General features: G+C 40.3%; 1 protein-coding gene across 8 annotated transcripts in view; it reads right to left on the bottom strand.

The window, feature by feature from the left end:
• Positions 1 to 22054, bottom strand: part of LRGUK (leucine rich repeats and guanylate kinase domain containing) — a 109269-nt gene that overhangs the window by 55788 nt on the left and 31427 nt on the right. For 5 of the 8 annotated variants that reach the window (XR_011438239.1, XM_001498102.5, XM_070265829.1 and 2 more), the window contains exons 7-11: positions 21724 to 21867; positions 15908 to 15988; positions 14294 to 14380; positions 12821 to 12927; positions 7387 to 7506 (exon numbers count right to left, since the gene is read on the bottom strand). Coding sequence is in view for 7 of the 8 variants with exons in the window: in XM_001498102.5 (XP_001498152.2) it covers positions 7387 to 7506; positions 12821 to 12927; positions 14294 to 14380; positions 15908 to 15988; positions 21724 to 21867 (539 nt within the window). In the remaining variant the exon portion in view is untranslated. Of the gene's footprint in view, positions 1 to 7386; positions 7507 to 12820; positions 12928 to 14293; positions 14381 to 15907; positions 15989 to 16407; positions 17847 to 21723; positions 21868 to 22054 lie in introns of those variants that run through there. The other 3 variants (XM_070265828.1, XM_023639705.2, XM_023639714.2) reach the window with 2 other exon arrangements.

Raw genomic sequence — 22054 nt, 5'->3', positions numbered from 1 at the left:
AGGACCCCATCTCCTCTGCAGTTTGAGGGCAGAGATGAGCTCATTCCACTACGCTGCCAACACTTCTCAATACTGTGCGTGAACCTCCTATGGGAATCTGTGATTCCAATGCTGAATGGAATTCTCAACTCACCCAGAGAGGGCTTCTCTGACCACGGTCGGAAACAACACTCCCAGCCCACCTCCCACACCTGCAGTTACTCTCTATCCCCAAAACTGCCTGCTTTTAGATGCATGTTAGGTTTTTTCCTCTTTTCCAGCAAGACATATGAATCATGAGGGGAGTATTTCATCTTGATCATCTTCCTGGCCACTGCATTCTCAATGCCCTGCACATAGTAGGCATTCACTAATATTTGTAACATGAATGAATAAACGAAACCTGTGCAGCGGCTAACAGCCATGATAACAGCCATTTTAGAGCTGACTATAACAATGACTTGTCCGAGGCCACAGAGCAGGCCAGTGTCGGTCCCAGAACTAGATGATGAGGGTCCCAACTAGCCTAGGACTCTTGACGTCATCCCATTCTGACTTCTCAGTGTTAAGCTCTGGGAATACAAACCAATTTTTAGATCATCCTGTAGTTTTAAAATAGGAGATGAGAAGAGCTAGACCCTTGATAGGTTATTTCATTTATTCCCAATAAAAACCATGAGGTAGGTGTTATTGTTTTCATTTTACAGATGATGAGACTGAGGCCCAGCAATTAAGCAACATCATTAAGTAGCCATGCCAGGATGACTCCAAAGTCAATTCTTTTTTTTTTTTTTGGTGAGGCAGATAGACCCGGAGCTAACATCTGTTGCCCATCTCACTCTTTTTGCTTGAGGAAGATTGTTGCTGAGCTAACATCTGTGCCAGTCTTCCCCTATTTTGTATGTGGGACCCCACCACAGCGTGGCTTGATGAGTGGTATGGAGGTCTGTGCCCAGGATCTGAACCCGTGAACCCTGGGCTGCCAAAGTGGAGCATGCAAACTTAACCACTATGCCACAGGGCCAGCCCCACCGGAGTCAATTCCTTTTAATATCATACTGAGAAGGTAAAGTCGTAACCTCAAAAGCCTCTCCATTACAAAGTCAAAGACTAATAAATTTTTGTAATTCATTCCACTATTCTCCTTCCATTATAATCAAGAATTAACCACACTAGTAAATTTTAAGGTCTTAACAACACATTTAAACCATATACTCAGGAAAGAGAGTACATTCTAAGAGAAGACTGTCAAAACACCATGACATTTGTTTTGTGGTTTGAATACACTGGCATTGCTTCACACACCTCAGTAGGGACCTGAGACGCCCTGTCTACTGGTGACCTTGACAGCCAGGACAGATAAATCAGCGACTTGGCATCCTGTGCTGCTCACCCTCAACATGGCCTTTACACACTGCCTGGAATTTGCATTTCTCAACCAAAGGATTAAGCGGCAGGAATTTTTCCAGAATTTCTAAAAGGAAGACAAAGTAGAGAAGCAATTTGAAGCTTCTAGGCAGGTAAACAAAGAGATGGCTTCACTGACATGGCAAATGCTGATGACAGAACTGCATCTTCTGTGGCACTTTCTATTAAGAAGGGCCTAAGATGACCTGCGGTTTTTTTAATCTGTCATCCAATTTTCACATAAAGATACATTTGCTGTGTAGTATGCCGCTCAAATATGAAGACCTTAAAAAGGAAATATTTCATAGTGAAAGCAATGTTTCGCTAAACTCACTTTGAAAAAATGATGCCAAATTTTAGACAAAGAAACTTGGGCCACCACCTTCAATATCTCTCCTCTCCCCTGTTTAAATATAATTTCAAGTGTAATTTAAATTTCCATGAGTTTATTGTTTACTAATTAAATCATGGTGAATTAGTTAAATCATAGTTTATAATGGGGGCCATATTCCCTGCTAGTTTCAACTAACAGATAAAAGAACTGAGTTAGAGATTAACCCCAGACCACAGCACTGCCCCTAAAAGTCTAAGGGTGAGTTTAGACATTCTAAAGGCCAATTCATCGGCCAGCTGTCCTGGAGGATCCTAATAAGCCAAGCCCACAGAGAGGAGCAGATGATCAGGAGAAAAAGGCATCTGGAAGGCCAGGCCAAATAAGGGAATGTTAAAATATCCAGGGAAATACATGAGGAAGAAAAGATGTGTAAGAAGAGCTCGCAGGTGGATGAGGAAATAGAAATTTTTTAGTTTGATTCAGAAGCATGCAGATTTAGAATCTCAATTGTGGACCAGACTGTCTCAGGAAATAATGAACTTCTTGTTACTGCAAATATTTAAGCAGAGGCTTGGCTGTGAGTGCATCTAAAGTCAAGCATATTGAAGCACATCGTATTGTTGGTAAGTGAACTCTGTGAATGGGTGTCCACAAAAGCCCAGGTACTCTTGGAGCACTTAGTAGGCAAATTAAATTGATCCGAAAGCCCAATGCAAATATATGTCAGTAAATTGCAGGACACGATATTTTTTTTTTTTGAGGAAGATTGGCCCTGAGCTAACGTCTACCAATCCTCTTCCTTTTGCTGAGGAAGACTGGCCCTGAGCTAACATTCGTGCTCATCTTCCTCTGCTTTATATGTGGGACGTCTGCCATAGCGTGGCTTGCCAAGAGGTGCCATGTCCGCATCCAGGATCCAAACTGGCGAACCCTGGGCCACCGAAGCGGAACGTGCACACTTAACTGCTGTGCCACCAGGCCAGCCCCTGCTGGACAGGATTTAAGAGATCAGGAACACAGAAGATTCCAGCACACACTGTGTCTGAGTATCAAATTTCAGGAAGCCACTACTTTGTCCACTTTCCAGTAACAACACACCACTTTCTAACTCATGCCATCATCACCTGTCGCCACGTCCTAACTGTTCTCCTTGTCTCCAGCCTTCCCTCCCCAAGCTGTCTCCCATATGGCCGGCAGGGTGTGCTTTCTAAAATGCATCTGTGATCGTGACACAATTCTGCCTAGAAGCCCTTTATGATCAAACCTCTGTCTATCTGTCTGGTCTCACCTTCTGCCATCTCCCTTATACTTCAAGTGTAGCCATTCTAGAGAGAGTCCTTTCAGTTAACCAAACGTGCCTGTTGTTCTTTCCGCCTAGAATTCACCCCCGACTCAAGCCCCACATCCTACTCCTCTTTAACATCTATCACAGAGGCTCTTTACTTCCCTCCTCACAGCACCCACCTAAGTATCTTGTTAGACAGCATTTGCTTATCTAAATCTCACCCTAGATTATAAGCTGCCAGGAGGACAAGACCCATGTCTGTCTGTTTCAGTTTTACCACCAGCACATGGCACGTGGATGGCACTCAGCCAACACTGATTGAACAAATGAACCATTTCTATATAAACAGACTTTAGATTAGACTGTAGTGAGGTAGCTGAACCTCATACCATCTCACTTAGCTAAATAGCTGTGGTTCTTTATTGTACTGTTTTACAGGGCTAAAAGTAAAATATGTTTAGTAGTCAACACCACGAGAAAGGTTATGAAAATAGAGATTGCTAGAAAATAGAAATCTAAGGAAGAAGAATAAAATTTTTCTTTCATGACCATTCAGATCACTTTCAGGGCCTCCACTCTGGAAGATGAGCAGGCAGGCTGGTGTTGTTTTGTTCCCCTCATCATCCAGCGCTCTTCAGGAAGCCACTGATCTGTGTGGTAATATTAAGGATGGAAATAGAGAGACTCTGACGGCAGTAAATGCATATGTCCAGCCCACTGATAACTAATACAGATAAAGAAAGAACATCTAACCTATTTCTAAAACCAACAACAAATAGTAAAGTTAAAACCTAAGACAAGAGCAAATCCCTCAGCCACACCAGTACTTGTTATACCACCGAGTTATGTTTCTAATATTTATATATCTGGATGTGCAAGTTAGCACACAAACATCACATTGAATGTCTTGGTCTCGGGTCAAGGCAATTTAAAAAGGAAGACAAAACACCAGGAAAAATGAAATAAATAGGAGGAAAGAAAAGATTCAAGCAAATGGCAAAGTGCCTCTGTAAATGCTTACATGTCTCATGATGAGATGGTATTCATGCCTTTTTTTCTTTTCATTTAATTAAAAATAAATAAAATTTATGTTAGATAAAGAATAAAATAAAATAGAATATAAACAAGAGTAATGAGCTGCTCCTGAGGCTGTGCTTGGTTTTATCATTCGTTTTAATTAGAAAGTTGCTGCATATAATAGTAGTAGTATCTTATTCTCTCAATGGATGGAATTACTAGCTGTCTACTATCCTTTTGTATCCAATGCTATGATCTTTGATTCACATCCTGATGGGATTTTTCAGAATGATTTGCCATTGAATAAACCCTGATCTCTGCCTCCATGAGGATGTCAACGAATGGCTGGACGATGCTTCTGAGCCTGTGAGGGAGGTGGGTGAGTGAGGGTGCAGTTGGTAGTGGAAGAGTCAGGAGCATCTTTGCATTAACCATTAATACTACCCAGAGGAGAAAAATAGCAGTGGCAGCAGTAACTGTATAGACATGATGCTAATTTTAGGATTTTGTTTTGCCATCTTGTGCCTCCACACACACTGTACACACCACCAATTATTTAGGATCTGAGTTCCTCACTAGATCACAAATTTCATTAAGGAAAAGACCTTGCCAATCTCATTCTCACTGTGTCTTCAGGGCCTAGCACATGGGAGGAACTCAATAAACGCTTACTCAAAGAATGAATGAGCAAATGAATGAATCTATCCTTCTCTCCATATATCCATCAGCACAGGTTGGGCAAAATCACCTATGCTTCTTATCACAGTAATTTCCCACTAAACGTTGCATGCAATGCCCTTCATTCATTCATTCATTCATTCACTCATTCAATCAGTTACTCATTTAACAAATATTTTTCATGCATGTATTAAGTGCCTGGCCATGTGCAAGGCACTGAGAACTCAATGGTAAGCAAAGCTGACATTAGTCCCTACCCTCACTGGGCATACAGATGAGCAGGGAAAACAGGCATTAAATCATTTAATAACAAGCCTAATGGATAAGCCTTCTAATAGGGGAAATAGAGGATTTAACGAACATGAATAATTAGGGGGCCTACCCGGGTGAGAATGTAGCATCAGACTGGATCAGAATCTTAACTCTGATGATGAGTGAATAAACATCTCCAAGAACACATCTGACCCTGTGTGTGTCAGCAGCGCTATCACAAACAAACATGAAGGACCAGGCCACCAACCATTTGCAAAACAACTGGTACCAAGATGTGAAAGGAATTCTAACCAGAGAAAGGCTTGGTTCTCCCAAGTCACTTTGGTTTGCTAAAAGGTTCCAGGTTTACATCTTAGCACAATAGTCAGGAGGCCCCCCTTTGCCCTAGTTTGACCTACCATTCATTGCGTTCCACTTATCTTTTAAAACAGGTTCAGTACTCCCATATGAGCATAATGGCCCTCTATCCTTTTTATTCTAATATTAAGTTTTAATTTAGTTTTCTTACTTCAGGGTGTTTAAGACATATTAATGAATAAACTATTCTATAGTATTTGTATCCTAGAGTTGTTCAAACGAAGGATGTAATTTTAGATATCTAAATAAATGTACCTATTTAAAATAGTATTTACATTGTTTGAATATGTGTAGCCTGAGGGAAGGAACTTTTCTGTAATAGCATTAGAAAATAATTTGCATTTATTTTTCTTGCTGTCCAATGCATCTTTGCAGCCACATCTTCAGGTCACTAACAAACATCACTAATCTAAAAGTGATTTCTTTGTTATGCATAAAAAATACAAGAGGAAACCAGTTCAAAAGACGACAGTGATAATTTGAAATCTGATTCCTGGAAACCTTTAAAAAGTCTGTAGGGGCTGGCCCGGTGGCGTAGCAGTTAAGTGCGCACATTCTGCTTTGGCGGCCTGGGGTTCACCGGTTCAGATCCCGGGTGTGGACATGGCACCTCTTGGCAAGCCATGCTGTGGCAGGCGTCCCACATATAAAGCAGAGGAAGATGGGCACGGATGTTAGCTCAGGGCCAGGCTTCCTCAGCAAAAAGAGAATTGGCAGCAGATGTTAGCTCAGGGCTGATCTTCCTCAAAAAAAAAAGAAGTCTGTAAATCCAGCTGAAGGAGTTTTTGGATGGTTCTAGTTTTTCGGATATTTCCCTCTATTTTAACTGGGTCATTAGGGAATCAGGCAGCAAAACAGTTGCTCCAGAAAACTGAAAGCATATTGACGGCTATCCTGGGGACATGAGAAGGGAACACTTTTGCTGCCCCCTTCCATCCTCCTCCTTTTCCTTCCTCCTGAAATAGGCCTCAAAAAAAGCAGATCTGGGGGCTGGCCCCGTGGCTGAGTGGTTAAGTTCGCGCGCTCCGCTGCAGGCTGCCCAGTGTTTCGTTGGTTCGAATCCTGGGCGCGGACATGGCACTGCTCATCAGACCACGCTGAGGCAGCGTCCCACATGCCACAACTAGAAGAACCCACAACGAAGAATATACAACTATGTACCGGGGGGCTTTGGGGAGAAAAAGGAAATAATAAAATCTTTAAAAAAAAAAAAATAAATAAATAAATAAATAAAATGTAAAAAAAAAAAAAAAAAAAGCAGATCTGTGTGGGGATAAAGCTGAAGTGCTGTCAGCATGAGTGCCGGCAGAGCTGAGGAGAGGCTGTCACCGGTGCACAGGCTCGCCCATCACGCATCACAACATTGTGATTCCCGCTGTCACACTGCACAGCGACAGGATGAGCCTGCGTTCCAGCGCCACGATGCTTAATGAAAAACACCTGCATTTTCAAACCTTGGAGAATGATTTTGGCTGGCACTGAATTAAGTTAAATATTCAGAGAATTAAAGTAAAAAATATATATATATTACCCAGTGTGTATCACAGTGTAATAAATGGCAAAGAAGCTGATAAGCCTTCTATGGAAAAAGTGCACAATGGCATGGATGAATCATGTTTCTGTTTTCGTTTTCTTTTTTTGAGGCGGGGGTCACTTCCATGTGTTTACTGTCTGCTTCGCAGAAGACAAAATATTTTGTTTCTTCTTGCTATTTGTTAAGTTCTTCTTTTACTTGAAGTATACTTAGCAATCGTCTCTACCACATCAATTAGAATGACACGAGAATCAAGATTTCTAGTCATTCCAAGACCAGGTAATCACATCGATCCTATATTATTAATAATGCACCTTCCAGGACTACAGCACTCACGGTGCGCTCTCCTTACCAAGGTTAACATCTACTGAACATTCAAGTCACTTACCACTTTCAGCTCAGCTGTAAAATATAACTTAAATATTAAGTTGTTTTGTACATTTTTGAACTTGCTTAAAATCAATAGTCAAAATTAGCAATATCCACGATTTTACAGCCTTACCAAACAATAAGCAAACTTACCCATATCTGAAGTAAGTGTTAAACTCTCTGCAGAGGCGGTGAGCAAGTTCTCGTTTCCCACAAGCCTGAGGACCGACTAATATCAACATGGGGTAAGGGGCATCCAGACTGGGAAGAGTGCTGCAACACAGGGCAGAGCAGTGACGGCCCATTCCAGTCACAGACACAGCGTGTTAGCTGCATCCAGTGTGCAGAGTGTCTGGGTCACAATCACAACTAATTCAGCAGACAAGCACTTGCTATGTAGACCCTGTATAGAACAAAGGTCCTACTTTCCAGAAGCAAGTTGATTATAACATGCCAAAAATAATACTCAAAGCATAGATAAAATCCAAATACATGTAAATTTACTTTAACAACCTTTTTAAAAGGAAAAATACGGTAAGATATATTAGTTCTTAGTTGATAGAATTCTCCCCTAAGAACTTCAAAATCAAAGAAATAAGACTGTACTCTGCAAGTTAAACTTTAACATCCATACCTGTTGAATTAGAACACAGATATGCAAAGAAAATGGTAATAACTAAAATTTACCTGAGCAATTACTATGTGCCAGGCACTACTCTAGGAGTCTTACACACATTACCACATTTTAATTATCACAGGAAGCTAATGAAAATATTCCCAGCATCATCCCTATGTAAAACATGAAGAAACTGAAGTACAGAGAGGTTAATTAACTTGCTCAAAATAATAGCTAATAAGTAAGAGCTGATGTATGAATCTAGGCATGGCTTCTGGGCCTGAAAGATTGAACTAAAGAATGAATTTATTAATAAAATCTCCTGCAACATACTGAGCTGGTGTCTGGATTCCACTCATGACACAAATTATAGAAATAAACAATAAAATATAAGATTTTTTATTTACTTTTTTTCCTGCTTTATCTCCCCAAATCCCCCCGTACACAGTTGTATATCTTAGTTGCACGTCCTTCTAGTTGTAGGATGTGGGACGCCGCCTCAACGTGGCCTGACGAGTGGTGCCATGTCCGCGCCCAGGATCCGAACCCTGGGCCGCCAGAGTGGAGCGTGCGAACTTAACCACTCGGCCATGGAGCCGGCCCCAAGATTTTTTAAAAATACGTAGCTGAGGTGTAGATTCTATGAAGAATGGGGGCAGTGGCAGCATAATTTTTCAATCTCTCTGAATACCCACGTGAAAGCAGAAAAACTTAGGAGCAAAAGCTCAAGGAAAGCATGGACAACAAAAACAGATGAAAAACTATCTTCATGAACCACAAACCCACGAGACTATCAGAGGAAGAAGCAAGGGGGCAGCATCTGACAGACCTGAGAACAAGGGAACCCCAAAACAGTCAAGGGATATCCAGTGGAAAGCAGGCAGGCTGAACCTGTCCACGTACAAAAGCTTGAACGCGAATGTGCATGGCAGCTGTATTTGCAATAGCCAACAACTGGAATCAGCACAGATGTCCTTCAAGAGATGAGTGGTTATACTAAGTATGGTGCATCCACACCAAGGAAGCCTACTCAGCCATAGGAAGGAAGGAACTAGTAATAAACCCAACAACTTCGATGACAATCCGGGGAATGAGGCTAAGTAAAAATAAGCCAGTTCCAAAAGGTGATATACTATATGATTCCATTTGTATAACGTTCTTGAAGTGACAACATTATAGAGATGGGGAGCAGACCACTGGTTTCCAGGGACTAGGGAAGACGAGGAGGGGGAGGTGACTTTGGCTATAAAAGTGAAACACAGGGATTCTTGAGACAAAACTCTTCTGTATCTTGACGGTAGTGGTGCTCACAGGAATCTACACGTGACAAAATTGCACAGAACTAAATATACACACAAGTACATGCAAAACGGATGAAATCTGATAAGGCTGGGGGATTGTATCACCATCAATATCCTGGCTCATATTCTACTATAGCTACACAAGATATTACCACTGGGGGAAACTGGCTGAAAGACACATAGAATTTCTCTGTGTTATTTCTTACAAGTGCATGTGAATCTAAAATCATCTCAAGACAAAATTTTTCGAAAGATTAAAAAGAAAATAATTTGAAAGCAAGTAACAAATATGGAAGCAAAGCAGATCTTCTTCCTGAAGAAGAAAACCAAAGCAAAGGAATAGAACAAATGTTAAAGAGCGCAATTCAAGAAAATTTCCCTGAAATAAAAAATAAAACAAAACTATATATTGAAAGAGCACAAGGCATACCTGAGAATATTAGCCCAGAACAACTAATATCAAGACATAGTCTAGGGGCCGGCCCAGTGTGCAGCAGTTGGGTGTGCATGCTCTGCTTTGGCAGCCTGGGGTTCGCCAGTTTGGATCCCGGGTGCGGACACGGCACCACTTGCCAAGCCATGCTGTGGTAGGTGTCCCACATGTGAAGTAGAGGAAGATGGGTGTGGATGTTAGCTCAGGGCCAGTCTTCCTCAGCAAAAAGAGGGAGATTGGCACCAGTTAGCTCAGGGCCAATCCTCCTCAAAAAACAAACAAACAAAAAAGACATAGTCTAGGGACCGGCCCCATGGCCCAGTGGTTAAGTTGCTGCACTCCTCTTCGGTGGCCCTCGGTTTCGCCACTTGAATACTGGGTGCAGACATGGCACTCCTCATCAAGCCATGCTGGGGCGGCATCCCACATGCCACAACTAGAAGGACTCACAACTAAAACTACACAACTATGTACTGGGGGGCTTTGGAGAGAAAAAGAAAAAATAAAATCTTTAAAAAAAAAAAAAGAAGACATAGTCTAGTAAAATTACTGGACTTTAAAGAAAAAGAGAAAAAAATGCTGAGTTAGGAAAAGAGAATACATGACTTATCAGAGAAAGAAAATTAAATTGTCATCAGATTTTTGAAAGCAATGTTTTACACCAAAAGAAAATGGAGTGACGTCTTTACTATATTCAAGGAAAAAAGTGTGAGCCATGGACTTTATATACAGCAGAAATGACTTTCAAGTATAAAGGGCAGAGAATATTATCAACTTGTAAGAGTTCAAGGGATATTGATCCCATAGCCCTTCCTAAGGAATCTACTAGAGAACAGGCTTCACAACCAAAGTGACTCGCAAGAGATCAATATCAGGGCTGGTTGCGAGCAATAAATATGCAGTTATCCACAGAATCCAGATTAAATGACAGCAAAGGAGAAAGCGTTGCATGTGATGGATATATGTTCTGACAATATAAATATAGTACACTATTTTTAAAATGGGGTGATTGACACTTATATGAAATATATACAATAGGCAAATTCATACAGACAGAAAGTAGATGAGAAGTTCCCAGGGACTGGGAACGGCAGGGAATGAGGAGTTACTGCTTAACGGTGGCAGAGTTTCTGTGCAGGGTGATGAGAAAGTTTTGGAAATGGATGGCGGTGATGGCTGTGCAACATTGTCAATATAGTTAATGCCACTGAACTGTACACTTTAAAAATCATTAAAATGGCTAATTTTATGTTGTACATATTTTGCCACAATAAAAAAAAAGGGGGTGGGTTAATGGGAAGAGCATAGGCAAAATGTGTTTTTAATGTTTTCAGTAATCATGTTGGCGATAATATTAGTATTAGATAATGTATAATATGGGATTTTAAAAAAAGACTAATTATGGAATATTTTAATTTCATCTTCCTCTGTGTTCTTGGTGTGGGAGCAAAGGAGATACAGATTTAATAGTGAAGATGTTAAGGAAAAGCTCAACTGTTCTTGAAATTGAATTGTAAGTGCCAATATGAATTCAGAAGGTACTTTATCATCTATCTATAGATCTATCTAGATATAGATTAGATACAAAACAGATTAAATAGATGCAGATAGATAGGTACAAATAGACAGGATGGATGGATGGGAGGAAAGAAGGAAGGAAGGAAATATATTCCTAGCTCTGTCCACTAAAAGGCCTAGAAATGATGACCAACACAGTAGTAATGATTATCTCTAGCACCCAGACTGTGATTGAGAAATACCAGCTCTCACTAAAACAAATCACGGCTTCTTAGAGAAAAAGCTGATTCCAGATTTTGGACAGGACTTATACAAGATGAGTCTGGAGAACTTTGTCATGAGTCAAAGTTCTGCTGTGTCATTTTAATATTGTGTCCTCACCCCAATCCACCAAAAGAGGGGCCAGTGATTCCCTAATAAGGCAGCATAAAAGTCCCAAGGTCGGGAGTCAGGGTTCCTCTCCTGGAGCCTGACTTCTGGGACTGCCAGAGAGCTGTGCCCCGGCTCAGAGTGGGAAGAGCAATGGCAGACCTGCTCCTGCCTCCACGAGTTTTTCACAGTGAACACTGCTCCATCCTGGAGCAGCCAGGGCTGCTGGCCATTTGCTCTTGTCTGTCCGACAGCCAGAAATGATCAAAAATATGTATTTATGAGACACTGCTGTAAATTCTTTTGATAGATATTTCTATATAAATGCACTCTAAAGCATGAAACAACTAGCAATCTCAGAAACTAGAAAAGAAATACAATGAGGACATAAATGCCCTTCTTTTAAATCAAATGTGCTTTTCCAGATGTATGCAAATAAATGGTAAATCATTTCACCTACATGGTTACCGTAAATACATAAAACTGTCAATGTCTGTATTATTAAATTACATGTGAAAAATCATGTCCTGGCTGCAAAATAAAACATTTTGTTCTCTGTGGGAAACCAAGCACATGAAGTACAAGCACAAATACCACATGAAGAAGAGATGCCATTTATAACCAGAAGATTCTACAAGTATTTTTAAAAAGCCTTCGGGTATCAATAGAATTTCTGCATTATACTTATAGCATAAATGGCCATCTGCTCCAACAGATTGTTTAAAAAGAAATGGAGAAACCATGGTAAATCTGTCTTCGAACTTAGAGGTGAGAGACTCTATTCATGTGTTCAACCATGCTGGGAGACTCCTCCCTGCTGGGTTGACTGCAGCTCAGAGCAATCACTAGAAAGGCTATTTCAGGTTTCGCTTAGGCTGGCTGGGCTTCCTTCTGGAAACTCTCTAATAATCTGCATTCATGGGATGCTCTTTGGCAGGAGTATCTCACAGCTAAGGAAAAATTTACGATACAAATTATCACATTTCTCTGTTAATGAGGCTAAGGTCTGTGGTTCTATCCTACAGCAGAAAAGCTAACAGACTTTTTTTTTCTTTTTCACTGTCCTATGTCACATGCTAGCCACCATTCAAGGGGCCAGATGAAAGAGGGAAGATGAATCCACTCATTGCCACACTTGGGAAAACACCAACAAGTGAGCGCTATATTCAAGCATGTGATGACAATACACTATAACTGAGACAACACAGCCTATTAAATAAAGACCTGATCCCTTCCCTCAGAGCAGGTAAGAAAGGAATGCCTCACAAAATAGAGCGCCAGGGAACATGACGAGGTGTCCTGCGCTTACCGCTCTGAGTTCTCTCTACCCCGTAGACCCCTAACAAATACCTGTCAAAGATCCTCTGTGGCTGCATCACGCTGTTGACAACATGGGTCAGGTGATCCTGGGCTGCCACCACTTCTGGGGGAGGGTCATATTTATTCACTGCTGAAACCTTTTCCCAATGAGAAATGCAAAAGGAAAACAAATTTCATTTCTAAAAAGAAGATGAGGCTTAGATTTTCTTCAATAAAATATTCTAGACATGCATTCAGATATCGAAAATATTTTAATGCGTGCTCAAGAATCTTTGTCTTCAGTCTTATGTCTACTCTAACTTTCCTAAAACCTAAATAATGAGAATTATTTTAAAATATTCAGCTGGAGCCTCTTGATCCCCTATGTCTCTATAGTCCCTGGTTTGGGAGGGAAAAAGCAGAAACAAAACCTCTAAAGCCCAAGTTTACTTTTAATATAGTCAAAATTCCAACTTTTAGGATGAGAAGAAAGAATAAAGTTCACAGTTCTAGATTCCAGGTAGTTGGTACTGCAGAATTCTTTTCTCATGCCATCTCACCAAGAACTATTCACTTATCTCAAATTCTGCCAAAACCTCCACCTTTTTTAGCACAACTGTCTCTGTTCAAAGATATGGGCCTTTGCCTCACAACGTACAGTTCTCTATCCTCTTGTCTTTGTCATCCCTCTAAATACATTATCCTCTTCTACCACACCTTTACTTAGTACATGATTTTAAATTTATTCACTTCACAAAACATTAAAGGGGAAGAGAAATCTAATAAGTGCCTTTGAATGTGAGAATAATAACACACTAGCATGTGTAACTGTTTTTAACCAAGATTTCAGAAAGGCATTTACAAAATGGAATAGCTGCCTCTCAACATATTTATACCTGTTTTCATTCCCACTTCCAATTTGCATCCAGTGAAAGAAATCCCTCGTTAGTGGAGATTTCAGCTGTTGCCAGTCACTAAAGCATGACAAAGTAGCTACCACAGGTATGGGGGGAGGTAGGTCCAGCATCCAAGATCTGGCGACTCTGGAACTCCATGTCCGGAGGAATCATTATCTTAAAGAGCAGAATTAAGGACTCAAAATACCAGAGTCGTGATTTATTTGAGTACCTTTTCATTATGTGGTAGAATGGCATTATAGTACATTCCAGTACTAAATGAATTTTTAGAGTAACACAGAAAGAATCACACGCCCTCCAGATATGCTGGTTATCCAAGTGAACAGACTGCCACAATGCTGCCGGCCTACAGAAATGCGGCACTGCTTCTGCCCCCACTGCCACCCTTCACTGTACCAAGAGCAGAGCTTTCACTGCGTTCATGTTGACGCTCAGCTTTGCAGAGGGTCAAACGGACAGATCCCAGGACAAGGAAACACTCCCTATATAAATAATTAATTTACATATTGTTATGTGTGTCATTTATTGATTATATTAGTCCGCAGCAGGCAGCATGAGCTCTCGAGCGTGGTAACTCCTAAACATACAAAATGATGTGATTACATACCTTTTCTTCCACTTTAATCTTCTTCTGATCTAATTCTGTTAATCGTAGCAGCATAAAAATTACGAAGTACCAATATTCAGATTTTTCCTATTTAAAATATCAAGAGGACTATTCAGTTGCCTTTCTTTTCCACAATTAATAAGCACCAGCCCTCTACTTCCATGAGGCCTTTCCCCTACTTCCCCTGTCATTCACACACCACCCCCATAGGTCTCTACCTTTTCACGCTTACCAATCCCCTTATATTAACAACTCAAATGCAGACTGTGCCTGGTAACTTACAAAGCTCTTCAAATGTGTGAGCTTAATCTCCCTGGGAGATAAGCAAGATAGGTATGATCATCTTCAATTCTAGGGAGAAAAACAACTCAGCCTCGGAGAAGTGAAGCATTTCACCCAAAATGCCACGGCCAGTGATTCAAACCAAAGAGTTCACTATTGCAAATAACGAAACATTATTTATTATTACTTTTTCACTACTTATTTATTACTTTGTATTATTTTATATAAATTTGTATCATTTATTATGAATTTGTTTTACAATAAAAAATAATATTCATTTATAGAATGAATTACTTATTTCTCTCAACCATCTGCTGTGTTAGGATTACCTGAGTTTTAGAAATATAATTAAAGTTTTTTGTATTAAGAAGCCACATCTCTTTGAAGAGAAAGATATTGGTGGATGATAGATTTTAGAGATGAGAATGCACATGAAATGAATATACAAAGGTGTCTCTTTTGTACTTCAGTGTGTAAATGTGTCTATAAATGAGTTATGCGTGAAAGGGTTTGTGCCGTGTATTTATGCATATGCACAAGCACCCTTCACAGATCTGAAACGGGGGCTGATGGCCAGTTCAAGCCCTGCTCCTTTCTTTCCCAGAGGTGGTTTTAAATTGCCTGCCACTATTCCCATACCAAGAACTGTTTTTATCTTTAAATCTTATTTTTCATTTTTGATTTTGGTTTTCTGCCTGTCCAGACGTGTTCATCAAGACAGACACAAAAAGAATGGCACCCAGAGATGCATATAAAGCTAAGAGTCTGTGGAAAGGTAAGTGTAGGGTAGATGTAGAAAAGCAGAATGAAGGACAAATGGGCAAAAAGGGAGAGATAGAGGCCAGGGAGAAAGGACCTGTCAATGAAAGGAAAGAGAGAGGCCTAAGAAACGGTCATGGATCTTTGAATCCCAAAGGTGAAGAATTTGTGAGAAATACATTATTTTTTTCTAAAATCATTTTATAACAATACAAAATTTCACAGCTATATCCAGACAAATTATATTAGGAGTCTAATCTTAGACTTTCTTTCCCCTATTGTAAAACAGGAATCACATTCTGTCTACACCTCTGGCATCACGCATTCTCTAATGGGAAAGGACATTGCTCCCAGACGACCACACACAGTAGGCAGCCTCAGGCTTTACTCGCACTGACAGCGGTGCAGAGGCGCTACTTTGCTTAACCCTTCTAACCGTTTCCTGAGAGAAGGAGAACAAAGAGAAACACACTGTCTTCACGTTCCTGATGCTCTTTACCAAAAGTATTTCTTGAAGAACAAGAATTCCAAGATCGTCCTCATCCCCCTCCGCCGATGTAAATAATCTCTCACCTGAATTGGATTCCCTAGAAGACTGAGAACTCGAAGGAGGGGTAGATTTTCAATATATTCTATTTCACCCAGCTCAGCAATCTGTTTAATCAGAGAAACAAAACATCTTCAATGGACTAAATGCACAAAGATTATAGAAAACAATACAAGAGGAGCTACTTGAGATCCTTTAAATTCAACTTATTTTAAAAATTGCTCTGTTGAATATTCACCTTTTTAATGAGAATCCCACAGAGCTATGCAGAACAAGAGAATTACTGCACGCCCCTTCAATAAATGTGAACACACACAGCCACATTTTCTTTTTTTCCTCCCTGACCAGAGAACAGTGAGGTGTGCCTCATCTCAGCCATATTTATTTTAAGGCAGAAATAAAATAGTACATAGAATCAGAGAAATAATACCAAATGTGCATGCAAGGGCCAGCTGGTCTTCCCCACCCCGAACCCTTCCCAGCCCTGCTGTTCCCCCAGCTCCCTCCCCACCCCGCTTCTGCTCACCTGGCTATCTGTGACTGGGGAAGCCTGCTGACTTCATGCACATGTGTAGCTCTACCATTTTTTCAATAAGAAATTATTTTAAGGAATGATATAAATGGAAAATTGCATGACATATTTCTTGATGTGGGTGTTACATGGGTATTCACCTTAAAATTTTGTCTTAAACTGTACATTTATGTTTTATACTCTTTTTCTGGGTAGGTTATGTTTCACAACTTTAAAAAGTAAAGGAAAAAAGGTTGCTTGGTACTTCCTTAATCTGCCCAAGGATGGAGCTTGGGTTGTAGCATGTCTGAATTTTCCACTAAACTAAAGACAAAGAGTTTTACTTAAATTCCCTGTAATTAGCATAATTATAATTTTATTTCAAATGTAGATATTGAACTTATGCAGAAAACTAATAATAATTTTTTCATTTGTATGTCTCCCCAAGTCATCTCTGCATGCATTGCAAAATTACTCCAACAGCAGAGTCACTGACAATTCCCTGGTTATCCAACCACAAAACATAGCTAAAATGTAAACTATTCCCAAAGCAAAATCAGGGGCAGAACACACGTGCCATGTTCAAAGGATGCCATTTTCAAAGATATAAAAGGCAAATTCTGAGTTACAATACACAACTTGCACACGTTAATCTGGTTACAGCAACTTTGTGCTACTACACACAGCTTTCTCCATAACATGACCAGACTGTCCATTAGACTGCCATTTGAATCATCTACAAGATAAAAGGATCAATTTTTGCATGTTGCATTATTCAGGAAGGTGGAAAAATAAACTTGGTTCATACTGTTCAGTCAGTGGATTGATTTCCCTCTAGCATAGAGTTCTTGTGCTTGGACCTGACATGAATGTTAGGAGGAGGCATTTTCCTGCAGTCAACATGTCTCACCAACAAGTCCCGGCCACCTGTACTAGCAGACATTGCTGATGACAGTGGACACTGGCACTTTCTTTCTAACATGCAATCTCATGTGTTACATACGCATAAGCTATGAATCAGCTATCCCATTTCAAGAGGTTTATACTGAAGGGCTCATCAGACAGGCAAAAATTAGAAACAAGAACGTTTAGTCTAATGTTTTTCAGTAAAAGTTTAAAATTATCTAAATTCCTAAAAAATCCATCATTATGAGATTAAATGAGTCATACTACAGTCTCATAATAGGAACGCTATGCAACCATTTTAGAAGATGGTGACATCTATGGTGACTGACTTGGAAAGATCTCCTTGAAATGTTGCAAGCACCATGAATAAAACGATCACGGACCACATACAATCACATTATCACTAAGATATCCGCTGGGATTGGCTGGTCTTCTGAGAGTCAAACAAGAGGGGTCCAGCTTCCCTCCCAGTCCTTCCAAAGGTAGGATGAGGTGGGGAAGTGCAGATGGCAGCAGGTGTGCAACAGCATTGCTTTAAATTCCCATGTCTGCGGAATTAGGAACAAGCAACAGATACAGGTTGTCCTGTTATGTGCCCGCCCTCTCCTGCAGACCTCCCCACATTCACCCTCACATCTTCTCCCCTCAAATGCCAAGACCCAAGGCTGTGTGTCTCATTGCACAAGGTGTAGGGACACAGCACCCCAAAAGACCTAAAGTGAAATATTGCCAGAAAGCTTATATTCTTAAAGGAACTTCAGCTGTCTGCTAAGAATGTCAGACAGGCACAGTTGATCCCATATTCCTGTCTGTCCCTCTTTTTGAACCTCCTCTGCGCTTGTTGGCTACGCCCCAGCCCCTAGAAGCCTGTCAACTTTGACCTCCTAGGGAGAGCAGTTTAGTTGACTCTTTTTTTGCCATTTCCTTCTAGGCTATGCTCTCCGAGCCTCACCATCCAGACCTAAAGGGGCCAATAAAGCCTTTTTCTTAAGATAGATAGATAGACAGACAGACAGACAGATATATTGATTTGTGAAATAATGACACTAAGATTCAGAGAAGTAAAATGGCATTCTCTAAGTAACTCCCAGACCAACATCTTGCTTCTGGAAGAAAGAACTGAGGTTACAATAGAGTGAACATTTGGGGGATAAGTTTTAGATGTTAGAAATGACATCAAATCTAACAAGGACTTCATAGTGGAGAGTGATAAAGGCCCCCAAATCACTAGCTGATGGTAAACATTTGCAAGAACTTAAAAGAGATGTGCAAATGATCACGTGAAAGAACGCCGATGTTTCAATGGTGAAAACCAAGTAAATAATACTGATGGAAGCGCTGCCACTAAACAATCTTCCTAACATCAAATTAATCATATGAGAAGCAACAGCTATGCTATGTTGCTTTCAAACGATAAATTTTCCATCCCTGATACATAGTACTCTCAAGAGCATGGGAGAAATCTCTGAGGAAATCTTTGGATGGCTCAAAGAATATTTGGAAGTACTGTTGGTTGCTCCCCAACCTGCCCAGTGGGGAGCCAGGGAATCATGTTATTGTTACAGACCCAATTGTTGCCAAAGGATCCCCCCCTTTGGGACACGTGGTCACTTTTTTTTAATGGGGTCTCTTTAACATTTAAAAATTATAGGCTCCTTTCTTCACTTGATGATACTCCTTTTTCCTTAAACTTTTTCAAATGTAATTTGAAAAGTCTCTTGAAATGGAAGAGAACAATATATTATTTGCGAGGTCCTTTCTAGACCAGTGCTATCCAATATGGTAGTTATTAGCCCCATGTGGCTACTTACACTTGTACTATTGCTAGGATGAATTGAGACGTCCTGTAATGTAAAATATACACCAGATGTCACCAACTTAGTACGAAGCACTAGAATATAAAATATCTCATCAATAATTTTTATGTAGATTACATGTTGAAAATGATAATATTTTGGATGTATTGGGCTAAATAAAATATTGTTAAAATTAATTTCACCTGTTTCTCTTTACTTTTTTATTGAGGCTACTAGAAAATTTAAAATTGCACGTGTGGCTCACATTTATGGCTCGCATTATCCTTCCATCAGAAAGCACTCTTCTAGAGCACTACACTGTACCCTTTTCTTGTCTTTTCTTTTTTAAGATTGGCACCTGAGCTAACATCTATTGCCAATCTTTTTCTTCTTCTTCTTCTTCTCTCCAAAGCTGCCCAGTACATAGTTGTATATTCTAGTTGTAAGTCCTTCTAGTTCTGCTATGTGGGACGCCACCTCAGAATTGCCTGATGAGCAGCACTAGGTCGGCACCCAGGATCCAAACCGGTGAAACCCTGGGCTGCTGGAGCAGAGCACATGAACTTAACCACTCGGCCACGGGCCTGGCCCCCTCTGTACACTTTTCTGAAGGGAGGGCCATTAGAATTTCATTGACTGTATTATCCTGCAGGGTCAAGAACATTGACCCTGGAGGCAAACCATTCTATACGTGAATCCTGGCTCTGCTATTTGCTGGATATATAACTTTAGGCAAGTTATTTAGCCTCTCTGTGCCCAGTGATAATAATAGGGTTATACTGAGGATTAAATGAGACGATACGTGTAAAGTGCTTAGAACAGTGCCTTGTGCATAAGTACTCAATGAATAGCTCTAGGTTATTTTACGACTGTAATTGTTGTTGTTATTATTACCATCACTCCTTTTCCTGAATCCTGAGATGCACTGAGTTGGCATTTATTGAGTACATTCCACCTTTCCAACACCCCCTCGATAATTTGAGCAGCATTTTAATGGCAATTTCATGAAAAAGACACTAAACGCATATGAAACAGAGATTGTGCTAACTTCACAAAACCCATGGCATAGTGAACAAAAGTCAACCCTTAGAATCAGCTTTAGAAGTTTGACAAAACAATTGAATTTACAAATCAAGTGAAAATGAGGAAGAATAGTCTTGTCTGTGATTAAAAATCCACTGTTGCCAGACCTAATGACTGCTTTTTCTTGATTTTTAGAAATCTAACAGATGATAGCAGTTCATGGGGGAAAGAGCCATCAGACATAATTGATGAGCACTGTCACAGCTGCACAGAGAAATGTCTCCACAGTGCGTCTCACCCCAGGTGGGACCAAGGTCTCTTTCAGGGTCAGCCAGAACTTGTCATTTTCAAGAAGAAATACGAATTCAATTTCCTTATGAAATCTTTCAGAAACATGATTAAGGTATTCAGTAAGAATGAAATCACTGGGTAGACCTTACTGCATAAGAAGTCAGACACGCCATGATTACAAGCACAAATGCTTCATTAGAAATAAAGTGTAGGGGCTGGCCCTGTGGCATAGTGGCTTTGTTTGTGTGCTTCACTTCGGCTGCCCGGGGTTTGTGGGTTTGGATCCCAGGTGTGGACCTACACATTGTTCATCAAGCCACGCTGTGGCGGCATCCCATATACAAAATAGAGGAAGACTGGCACAGATGTTAGCTCAGGGATAATCTTCCTCAAGGAAAAAGAGGAAAATTGGCAACAGATGTTAGCTCAGGGTCAATCTTCCTCACCAAAAAAAAAAAAAAAGAAAGAAAGAAAAAGAAAAGAAAGAAAGTGTAATTAAGAGTGAAAGCCTGGGGCTGGCCCCATGGCTGAGTGGTAAAGTTCGTGCACTCCACTTTAGCAGCCCAGGGTTTGCCGGTTCAGATCCTGGGTAAGGGCCTAGCACCATTCATCAAGCCATGCTGAGGTGGCATCCCACATGCCACAACTAGAAGGACCTGCAACCAGAATATACAACTATGTACTGGGGAGCTTTGAGGAGAAAAAGGAAAAATTTTTAAAAAGTTAAAAAAATTTAAAAATTAAAAATAAATAAATAAATAAAATCTTTAAAAGAAAAAAAAAGACTGCAAGTCAATTTATATAATTTGTGAAATAAAATGTGCATTAAGCCAGATATGGTAATGTGAATAAATCCAATCCCCAACTCACACAGATTGGGAAGATACGCCATTGTTACCAATAGGATATAGGAATTCTTGTTCCTCTTCCCTTTAAAGGACAGGCATGCGCAACACCAGCCTGACGCTATTCCTGTCTCTCCACTCTCCCTGCTCTGACATTTCAGACGTTCCTAATGCCATTTTTCTACACAAAATTTCACAGGAACACATCCACTTCACAAAGTCATGTGCAGTTGGTTGCAGTTAAACCTTTAAAACTGTGTAATTAGGGATCATCAAATTTTCAAAAATTAAGAATTGTAAGTATTTGTTAAAAAACAAAAACAAAAACAAAATAGTCCTTCTGCAACTGTTGCTCTCAGAGGTTTTCTGGAATAACATTTCTAAGTTGGCGTTTAATGCAACAGCCCTTGAGAAACTAATAATGGGTTCTAACATGTCCTCTTGTGTAGACACAGAGACTATGACATCACCTTATTATCCTCCAGGTTGATCACCTCCAAGAAGTCATGATTCTCTAAGCCTTGGAGGCTACTGATCTGATTGCAGGACAGATCCACGATCTGCAGGGCTTTCAGTTCCTCCAATCCTGTGATCTTCTTAATCTGGTTATTGCTCTAAAATTGATAACATACCCTTAATGTCTTAAAGGCCTCCAGGAGGAAAAAGCATAATGACAAGCTTTCATTCTGGAAATTGGCCCAAATCTCTTAAAATCAGTAAGCCATTCTTGTTCCCCACATTCTTATTTTCATCACTCACCTTCTTAAACACATATACATAAACCCCAGAAAGAAATTCCAG

The sequence above is a fragment of the Equus caballus genome, chromosome 4 (assembly GCF_041296265.1).
Source record: "Equus caballus isolate H_3958 breed thoroughbred chromosome 4, TB-T2T, whole genome shotgun sequence".
NCBI classification, from domain to species: domain Eukaryota; kingdom Metazoa; phylum Chordata; class Mammalia; order Perissodactyla; family Equidae; genus Equus; species Equus caballus.
The sequence above is the reverse complement of the archived record's forward strand: the minus strand, read 5'-3'. Positions and strand labels throughout refer to the sequence as shown.